This window comes from Ovis aries, chromosome 3, assembly GCF_016772045.2.
Source record: "Ovis aries strain OAR_USU_Benz2616 breed Rambouillet chromosome 3, ARS-UI_Ramb_v3.0, whole genome shotgun sequence".
Lineage (NCBI taxonomy): Eukaryota > Metazoa > Chordata > Mammalia > Artiodactyla > Bovidae > Ovis > Ovis aries.
In genome coordinates, this window is record NC_056056.1 from 148,241,908 (window position 1) to 148,252,780 (window position 10,873).

The 10,873-nt window shown below is 32.5% G+C and overlaps 1 protein-coding gene across 42 annotated transcripts in view; it reads left to right on the plus strand.

Moving 5' to 3' along the window:
- The window catches only part of KIF21A (kinesin family member 21A), a 189,222-nt gene that overhangs the window by 155,069 nt on the left and 23,280 nt on the right, over positions 1-10,873 (plus strand). For 5 of the 42 annotated variants that reach the window (XM_042246879.2, XM_042246898.2, XM_042246882.2 and 2 more), the window contains 5 exons: positions 2,255-2,362; positions 3,555-3,683; positions 5,811-5,849; positions 6,507-6,521; positions 10,718-10,854. In XM_042246879.2, coding sequence (XP_042102813.1) covers positions 2,255-2,362; positions 3,555-3,683; positions 5,811-5,849; positions 6,507-6,521; positions 10,718-10,854 — 428 coding nt within the window. The remainder of the gene's footprint in view (positions 1-2,254; positions 2,363-3,554; positions 3,684-5,810; positions 5,850-6,506; positions 6,522-10,717; positions 10,855-10,873) is intronic. The other 37 variants (XM_042246881.2, XM_042246884.2, XM_060412758.1 and 34 more) reach the window with 11 other exon arrangements.

Below are 10,873 nucleotides of genomic sequence, written 5' to 3' on the forward strand. Positions count from 1 at the left end.
ATATAAATAAGATCTCTAGTTTTCCAAGTAATTTCTGTTAGGTATTGTATCCCCTAATTTTTGCACATTCAAAATAATTTAAATGAGATGTTCTTTGTTGAATTGTTTGTCTGATATTTAACTTTTAGAGTCTTTCTTAAAGATTATAATTTTATAAAGGCTGAGCTATAAATTACAGGCAAAATTTATTTAGAAACACCTAAATTAAAGTTATAACTATAAAAGTACTATATAAACAGAAGCTTTAAAAGACTTTTAAATTTGCTCTTAATTGTGTTAAACCCTAGTTCTAAGAGCCTGATCAAGATAATAAACCTTGGCTGAAACTGTTGAAGAAAAGTACAAATACCAGTTAAAAACAATACATTTTGCAGCTTCCTAATTCTTTGCCTTGAAGTACATTGTATGTCTGGGATGAGTGTACACACAAAGTGTAAATACTGTGTTATTAAAGATGTGAAGGAGGGACTGTTTCCTCTCTCCTCTATGATAATCTTAACAAAAAACATTCCTTTCAAAATAAATCTTATTTAGAAATTTTTCATAATTATCTTGAGAACAAAGATTTCCCTACATAGGCCGGCATGTGTTTGTATATATGTCTTTTCTTAGTTATATTAAAATTATATCAATCGTTCACTTGGTAAAGATTTTTAATGCCTTATTTCAAACTAATTCTCAAATATGATCTTGCAAATGATATATTGGATGAGCGCATCACTGCATTGAGAAATATTGCCAAAAAGTGGTATACACTGTATGACTCTGTAAATATAAAATATAACAAACTTCCCACCCCAACCTGAATATCTGTTTCCCATAACTTTCTTCATCCGATATTTTCATTGTCTTCCATTCAATAAGCCCATCTGCTACCTTTAGTTCCAAAATTAATGATGACAGAGCTATCCTGCATGTGCTTGAGGTGACTTATGTAATTAATAATTGGATTTGCTACTAGAGATTGCTAACCAGTATAGCTTATGGCTTCAGTGCTTTTTTGATAACAGTAGAAAAAATGCTTTTGGTGAAGGTAGTGATATAGAGCTGAGAACAGATTTTAGAGACTCCTATGTGTTCAGCATTTAGTCTATCAGATGAATAGAGACTTTTGGAACTTCAAGACTAAATCTATGACCTGGATTCCAGAATGCAGGTAATACCTCCTTGTTGCCTTCCCCCCTCCCCCGCCCCCCCCATTTTAAAAATGTATCATTCATGACAGGTTGTAGAAAATATCTTTTAGACACTGTCTCTTCACATGATTTATTATCAAGTTTTCATAAATTAAGATGCTTGTATAGTTCTGTACAAATTTAACAGTTGGTCATTTGCTTGGTACAGTGACTCTTATAACTCATTAGTACATGACTTCCATTGCATGAAGTAAAATGATTTACTCAAGTAGGCCTTATGATTCAAATAATGCAGAACTTCTAAAATATGTTTTCCTCTAATTAAAACAGTCAGGCACATAAAGTTTAATTATATTTAGTTTTCATTCTCAAATAGGAATCATTGTAAGCCCATTCTAGGGATCCCACTTGCTAATTCCTTAGTGGTTTTTTTTTTTTTCTTTTCTTACTAATATAACTAGTCAAAGATAGCAAAAGTTCATTTTTTCAATTAAAATTCGTTACCACTATGCACAGAAATCATAGTCTTAAATTATTAATTACATAGCCACTACTCAACATTTAAAGTCTATAATAAAACAATGGTATTTTTAGTACTAAAATTTATATAACCAATGCTTAAATACTAGTTAACTAAAATAATTGTGGGTTCTTTGTGATTACCTGTAGTATTCTTTTGTGAGTGTGTAAATATTAATTCATTGAATCTCATTGTTTCTCATACTCTGATATTCTAATATTTTTGTTCTTGCAAAACTGTAAAGACAATTTTCCCTCAACTGAAGCAATTCTAAGTAAACTTATACACATATGTTTTTAAACACTTGTATTTAAAGTGAAAAATATTATTTTAGCTATTTGGCAATATAGCATTGATGTTTACATTCAAAGATAATGGTCATGTATATTTGACAAGATTACCAATTTAAAAATTAAAATATACAATTGTCAAGATCCCATTAATTAAAAATTTGTGATATTTTCCTATCCTAGTTCTGTTTCATTTCCAAATAATCTTTCTCAAATTCCAGGTGTTAATCTATTAAAAATTGAATATCTGCCAAAATTATGTATATGTATTTAAAATTAGACAGTTGAAGAGTCTTCTTCTCTCTTAGTTCCAGGCAGTCATCCATGTCAGAGAAAAAGCTACCAGAGCCTTCCCCTATAACAAGGAGAAAGGCATATGAGAAAGCAGAAAAATCAAAGGCAAAGGAACATAAGCAGTAAGCTATTCACGCTCTTTATCTACTAGATTATGTGAAATGTCTGTTGCCCTTAGATGCTAAGGGACAATGGTGAAATTATTTTCAGGCTTACTCTGGGATTGTGACTTGGTCTTATAGAAAAGTTTGAAATTAATTTTGACTGTTATTTGATAAAACTGGCATTGATTTCACCTCTTTAAAGTGATTAACAAAAATCTAGTATTAGAAGATATGTGCCATTGTGCCATTTTATTTCTGTTCTTTTATGTTTAAATTGATAACTATCCTCAGTTTTTTTTGTTAAACTATTTTAATAGCTATTTGTATGTTTCGTAAGGGTTAGCTTACTTAACAGTACAGAGTATAATCTGATGATCCACTTACTTGGATATTTGTAAATCACAGTAACACAACAGACAGAAAGTTTTAAATGGGTTAGAACCACTGTCACCTTTCTACTCTATGGCATAGTGAGAGCTCCCTTAGGCCACCTCAGGAGCTACATATGGCAGGTAGATCCCTGACATATGTCTTGAGTAGGAATATCAATGCTAATCTAGAGTTAAGTACTGGTAAAGCAAATTTCTTTAACATAAAAATAATTATAAAAAGAAGCTTTCATATATTTTCTGTACCTGCAAAGATGATCTTATACCTTCCTTCTCCCTTGTACCAACATGTACACTCTCTACTTTGGCCACTGGTTTAGCTGACTTGAAGATCATGGAAATTACTCTTCGAATTAACCTTCTTCCTGTATTTAGAGATGAAATTTACCTGTTTCTACTGAATTGAATGTCGTAATTATAAGCAGGAGGTAGGGGATAGGACAAGTATGTAATTTAAAAATAAATGAATATATCAGCTGAATAGACAAATTCTTCTTAAACTCTCAGGGTCTGTTTCCCCAACTGTAAAGTGAACAACTTGGTCTCAACTCTCAAATAGTATAATTTTAAATTTGGTTTGCTGTATTTATACTGACTTCAGATTTTAGCAGACATTTTATTTAGTGCCATCATGTGGCCAATGCGACAACATTCAGTGGAAAAAAATTTCAATGAAATTGTTTGGAGAAGGAAGAGAGGATGAAAGGAAGGAATTCTATAATGAAAAGCTTTTTTAAAAAATAAAAGCATGTTTCTTATAACATTTCTAACAAATTAAAGCCAATTAAAGCCACCTATGTAATGTTCTTTTTTTCTTGTAGCTCAGATTCTGGAACCTCAGAGGCTAGTCTTTCACCTCCTCCTTCCCCACCAAGCCGGCCCCGTAATGAGCTGAATGTTTTTAATCGTCTTACTGTTTCTCAGGGAAACACATCAGTTCAGCAGGATAAGTAAGTCATTAAGTAAAAGAGCCCCAATTATTTGTTATAATATTCTGAACCTTTCAATACAGTCTGCAAAAAAACATTTAGCCTCTCTCTATGTTGGAGATGGAGTCTGACTTGTAAACTCTTCCCATATTTCATGTATTTTTCTAATGGAAAATGAACCATACAGACAAAATTAGAGAAATTTATTTTCCTGCTGAACATTATTCCCTGCTATTGATTTGCATTGCTGTACTTCCACATTTGTCTTGCTTTTTTTTTTTTTTTTTAACAAGTAAATTAGAATTGAAAATCTTTGAGATCACTTGAAGTTTAAATTTCTTGGGATTCTTCAGCTTTATTGAGTCCATAAAAGCCTCTAATCCAGATAGCCTGCACTGAAAAGAGACAAATTATTTTACTTTTGGTGCATGTATCATCTTCTAAAACCATTGTCATAAGTGTATGGGTAAAAGAGTACTTTGGCGGGTGGAGAACATAGAACTCTGGGTTGTTGGGGAAGAGAAGTTGGAGAGGGATGGAAAATATAATTTTCATTAAATTTAAAGTGAAAAAATATCCCCACATTGAGCCAGAATCTCTTTTGCAAGAATTTCCTACTAACAGTGTTGCCGTAAGGTATTTATTAACTGACTTCTCTGCTTTGAGTTTGAATGATAACATTGTGGATAATATACATACTAGATATTCAGTATCCCACACCAGTTCTTTGTCTTTTATGGTATAATCTCCCTGTATATATCAGTTTCTGAAATTTATAAGGTATTGTTTAAGATCCATCTGGCGTGTTTAGGTCATGCTAAATGGCTCTATGTGTAAGCACATCATCATTTTGAAAGATTGTTTAATCTACTTAATTTATGGATACATTTTTATTAGATTTTAATATAGTTTTAGCAGTAGATACAGCCATGTCCTTTAAAATGATCTAGCTGGTTTTTTAAAAAAATATTTAAAAGAGAACATTGTTATTGTTAAATCCTATCTCTTATTTAATTGAGAAAGAGTAGAACATTAAGAATGTCTTTAGGAAGTCCATTTTCACAAGCAATATGAAGAATTACTCTCCCTTGCATTCAAAGTCATAAAATTTTTGTGTCAGTCTTTTGATAATCTTTACAATCTAATCATAGTTCCATATTTTCTGAAATTGTTTATGAGCTACCAATCATTTGACTCTGTTGTCATCTCTATAAAGTAAAATTTAGAATAACTGACTACACTTTCAAAAATCTCACCTAACTTTTGAATCACTTTCTTTGGGCTCCTTTTTGAGACTAGCATATTTTACCAGATAGAATTAGGTCCTACACATTGTTTCTGATTACATACTATGCAGTATTATGTAATCACTTTATCATCATTCTTCCCAAGTATTAGAATGACCAAAAAGTTTGTTTGGGGATTTTTCATAAGACGTTATGGGAAAGCCCAAATCAACTTGGTGGTCAACCCAAGATATTATATAATAATACAAGCTAAATAGATTTTCATAGTAACTAGACTTATTGTCAGTCCTGGAGGTTTCAGGTTAAGGCTGACAAGAGTAGCTCATCTATTTTTAAATTCCAGTAAAACCTCCTAACTATTACTAAGGGACTGCCTAGTCAGAAGAACTCCATGTTTTTGAGATGAATTAAAATCCAAGGTTATTAAATTTTGAATGATTTGCTTTCCATATATACATATGATGTATTTGTGCAACTTCCACATGAAGAGTCTAAATATAAAGTAATTATCAAGAGGAATAAAATTCATTAATGACTATTGAGACAGAAAAGGTTTCTAGTACTAGTCAAATTAGAGTCTTGAGGTGATGTATTTCACTAGCTTGATGCTGTTCCTTTTCAGGGCCTGTATTTTAGAAAGTGAGAGTAGATTAGGTTCTGTGGATCAGTAATAGAAAGTCCCCACCAAAAAAAATTTTGGAAGAAAACATAAGCACAAAATTTTAACTTATTTGGCTATCAATGAATTTGCTGACATTCTGCGCAGATAGAAAAGGAATGCACTATAAAGGAAATGTTTGCTGTATTTCTGTTATTCATAGTACTGAATCCGTTCAGTCTCAGTGTCTACCTGTTGACATCTGTTTTCTTTTTCCTCATAATTCTAACTCTTTCACTGTAGGTCTGATGAAAGTGATTCCTCTCTGTCGGAGGTACACAGGTACTTTCTATCTTTCCTACGTTCTGGCATTTCATTGATGTTCTAAAATGCCCTCCAAGAAACTTTAAACAAGTCTCATTTTTGTTGCACTCATAACTTGTAAGCCATAAAAATGCACTAATATTTTTAAACATTAATTTTAATATACTTTTATGAAGTCATAGCTTTCAAGGTAATGGCAAGCTTTTTTAATATAATAGTATAAAAACTTGTGCCATTCATATTCTGTCTATAATCTAAAACTTTTATTTAAAAGAAATGAAGTTTTATGAAAATTAATGTCAAGGTTTGCTCTTCATCAGACATTTTTTCCACCCCAAACTGTAGGAAGTGAATAAGGTATTTTTTCATGTTGATTTATTGATTTTAAATAAAATTTTATGGCAAGCTCTGTGATTTTAAAACAAAAGGTATGCCAGGGGAAAAAAGTATACTGTGGTACATAAAATATAGAAAGTAAAGAATTTTTAAAACATAATATTTTAAGCATTTTAGATGCTGTTTTTAAAATAATGTTGCATTTTTTCATGTTATGGATTTTTTGGACCCTTAACTTCTCTTTTTTTCCTTTCATTTCCTGTCCTTACTAATCAATTGTCTCCTTCTTTCTCTTTGCACTACTTTCCCATGTTTCATGACCATTTTCCTGATCATCAGTAGATCCTCCAGAAGGTAGGCAGGGGAAGGGAGAGGAAATCAATATCATTCACAGTATTACAAGACTTTACTGGTTTTTCATGGACCAAAAAGCATTTTTTTCCCTTTGACATCAGATCTGTTGTATAAGTTTGCAATATTAAAGTTGAGTTATATATTTCATAATGTAAATAGGTTTTTAATAAATACCTTTGACTTATGTTTCCAATTACTATATTTTTTTCTATTAATATTATCTTTTGTATCAGGTTAAGGCTATAAAAATTAACCCCAATATTCTGAATATTTGAGAGTATTTTTCAGTATCTAATGAATATAATATTATATTTAATGTTGAAATTATTTTCTTCAGAAGTCTGAATAAATAAAATACATAAGAATGAAAAAGAGACATCCTGGTCTCTAAGGCATGCCATACATACGTTATTGAAAGTAGATACTTACCTTTGTAATTTTACAACCTTTCATATGGCAGAATTGAGTTGAATGTTATGTCATCAAGGGAACATTAGCAGATTCTTAGGATAAAGATAGTAATTTTAAGGAAGGAAATCTTTGGAGACATAGTGTTAAATAACCAAGGATACTGTTTTAACTTTTTTCTTAGGATGATTTGTGTCATTTAGTCTGCATTTGCACAGATCAAAGCAGCTCTAAGAGTGTTAAAATGAATTCTTTTATTTATAATCAGCTTGTTAAAATATACATACATATATATGTAGTGTTTTGGAAGTAAGTATTATAGTAATAGACTATGCATTAGATCATAACTTTTCAACATCTGAAGCAACAGTTAAAATTTGATGGCTTCAGGTCATAACTATAAACTCCACATAATAGGATTTCAAAATCCAATTTTAGACTTTGGAGGAGGTTTTGCTACCATTTCTATTTCAATCTGTTAAATTTCTAGATAACCCACAAATTACTGAGCATTAATTTCAAGGATCTCAAATTAATGTGTATATACAAATAATGCTTTGGATTTTGTAGTTATTCATCCATGTGATGGATGATCTATGTGATCCATCCATGTTCCTGGTCTTATTTCTGCTGAGAAACTCCCTTTACTTTTTGAAATCATTATAACCTAAATCCTAAAAATAAATATTTCTTAATCCTGAACCTAATTTATTAGCTCTTTAAATAGTTTGTTCATTGGTCTGTCATCAACCCTCTTGAGCTATACTAGCATTAATCCAGTACATCTTTTCTGCATGCATATGACAGTTCTTTAAATATTTAGTACTTTTGTATGGTCTCTCCAATGAAAGTTCTTTTATCAGCTCAATAAATTTAATCTGTTTCTAATGTGGTATAGTCTGCAGATCCTTCTTGTTTCTACTGTTTTGGAAAATTTCCAGGTTTTCAAAGCTCTTTTTAAAATGTGGCCTCTAGAATTCCACTTCATTCTAGATGTAGCCTTGGCAGAGTATAGTAGTTCTATTGATTTCTTTCTCCTGAAATATTTACTTATATTTCAGAAGTTACTGAAAATAGTGTTAGAGGAATCATACATTGTTGATCCGTTAATCTTATATTCAATAAACAAATTTCTTTAGCTTTTAAAATCTAATTAAGCCCCTTTCCTACTTGGAGCATTCTGTTCTATCTTCAACTTAAATTTCATGTTTAAATTTTATCCAGTGAATGTTTTAGTGCTAAGTACATACTTAAACAGATTTTGGGAATAATTTTGTAGACATTATAGCTCGTTAATATGTCAATTTAGAAAGCATGCCATATCTGTCTTCAGTTCAGTGGAAAGACTGACTAGATATTGAAGACCTTTTTCCAGATTGAGAGGAACATTGATTCTAGGGGTAATTTTACCGCCACTGATGGAACTACCTTACTACAACAATTTCAAACTCACCCACCATGAATGTAGGGATATCACTTGAAAAGCTTTTTGTATGGACTTTATTGGAGTCGATATACATTATGAATATGACATTACCCTAGTTTGCTGCCTATTAATTAAAAAAAAAAAACTCCTCATGAGATGCTATCGCTTACTCATGAGCAGTTAGGTGTTTGTAGTTTTTGTAATTATGTATTTAATAGTCAGTTCAGTTCAGTTCAGTTCAGTCGCTCAGTCATGTCCGACTCTTTGCAACCCCATGAATCGCAGCACGCCAGGCCTCTCTGTCCATCACCAACTCCCGGAGTTCACTCAGATTCACATCCATCGAGTCAGTGATGCCATCCAGCCATCTCATCCTCTGTCGTCCCCTTCTCCTGCCCCCAATCCCTCCCAGCATTAGAGTCTTTTCCAATGAGTCAACTCTTGGCATCAGGTGGCCAAAGTACTGGAGTTTCAGCTTTAGCATCATTCGTTCCAAAGAAATCCCAGGGCTGATCTCCTTCAGAATGGACTGGTTGGATCTCCTTGTAGTCCAAGGGACTCTCAAGAGTCTTCTCCAACACCACAGTTCAAAAGCATCAATTCTTCGGTGCTCAGCCTTCTTCACAGTGCAACTCTCACATCCATACATGACCACAGGAAAAACCATAGCCTTGACTAGGTGGACCTTAGTCAGCAAAGTAATGTTTCTGCTTTTGAATATGCTATCTAGGTTGGTCATAACTTTCCTTCCAAGGAGTAAGCATCTTTTAATTTCATGGCTGTAGTCACCATCTGCAGTGATTTTGGAGCCCCCCAAAATAAAGTCTGACACTGTTTCCACTGTTTCCCCATCTATTTCCCATGAACTGACGGTTCCCTCTATGAAACTCAACAAGTTTTACCCATCTGTAATTTCTGAAATCCACTTTTTTTTTTTCTCCTTTCTGGAATATTGGATCTACATATTTTCTCCCTTTTACTGATTCTCTTAGCATACCAACAATGATTTTTGCCTCCACAATGGTATATACTTTCAAAATCTTGTGATATAATAATTTAAAAATAGAAATACTTGAACTCATTGAATGTCCATTGTCAGTTCTAACTTATGTTGGGCTCACATTTCTTCTGAATTATTTCTGTCCCTGGCATCTTAAAAGTTGTTCTCATTCATCAAGAATGTGGATACAGACAGCTTTATCTCTGAATCTGTTCTAATATTAGGCCATCTGTCTTACATAATGGACACACGTGCATGTGTGCTAAGTCACTTCAGTCGTGTCTGACTCTTTGTGACCTTATGGACTGTAGCTTTCCAGGCTTCTCTGTCCGTGGGATTATCCAGGCAAGAATACTGGAGGGGGTTGTCATGCCCTCCTCCAGAGATCTTCCTGACCCAAGGATTGAACTCGTATCTCTCATATATCCTGAATTGGCAGGTTCTTTACTGCTGATGCCTCCTGGGAAGCCCATAAAATGGACATATTTCAGCATAACTTTTCTTCCTGCTCTGAGCAAAGATATGTCTAACTTATATATATATATTTTTTTCCTTAATTCACTCTCATTTTTAGTCTTTCCAATACAATTATTTCAATTCAGATTCTGTCTTAAACTCCTTTAAGATAGGGACAGTGTTTGGATAAACTTTACATTTCCACAGTTCATAGTCCACTGGCATAAAGCAGAAATTCAAAAAATGTTAAACAGGAGAAAGCTCCAAAGAGCATCACTATTCTTTTAATATCTTATGCTTTTTTAAAAAATCTTCTTTGAGATTGTTAGAATTTTAAAAGCTTTTTTTAATTTTTGAGCCATTGTCCCTTTAGATTTCAATTTATGCAATCATTTTTGTATTTCTTCAAATTTGTTTGAAATCTGCTTTCTTAGTATTTTAGGTAGTATGTATTATACCGTCCTTAAAATGTCTTTTTTTGACATAGAATTCCAGTGTGATAGTTACATCTTCCAATTTTCCATCATTAATACATCTTCTTTTTCATAATTTACTATATTTGAATAGCTCCCAATATTACTTCACTAAACTTTGAAGGGATAAAATTGTTAGTGAGAAAATTCAAAGGTATTGTTGACTTCGCTCTTTGCAGAATACAGCTGCTAGAAGATTCCTAAATAGTTGATGTACTTCATCACTACTATTATAATTTCACACTTTGTCCCTTTGCTTTAAAAAAAGACAAGGAGCAATCTGGTTTTTCAGTTCAGTTTAGTTGCTCAGTCGTGTCTGACTCTGGTTTTTATATAGTACCAATTATTTAGAACAACTTCTTAAAGTCAGAGAAATAAAAAATAGTTTCATGATATAGCTACTGAAAAAAATCTTATTTTTCCCCCACCTCAGGGGCATAATCAACCCGTTTCCAGCTTCAAAAGGAATCAGAACTTCTCCACTTCAGTGTGTTCATATAGCTGAAGGGCATACAAAAGCTGTGCTCTGTGTGGATTCTACTGATGATCTTCTTTTCACTGGATCAAAAGGTGCTAATCGTTGTGTCAT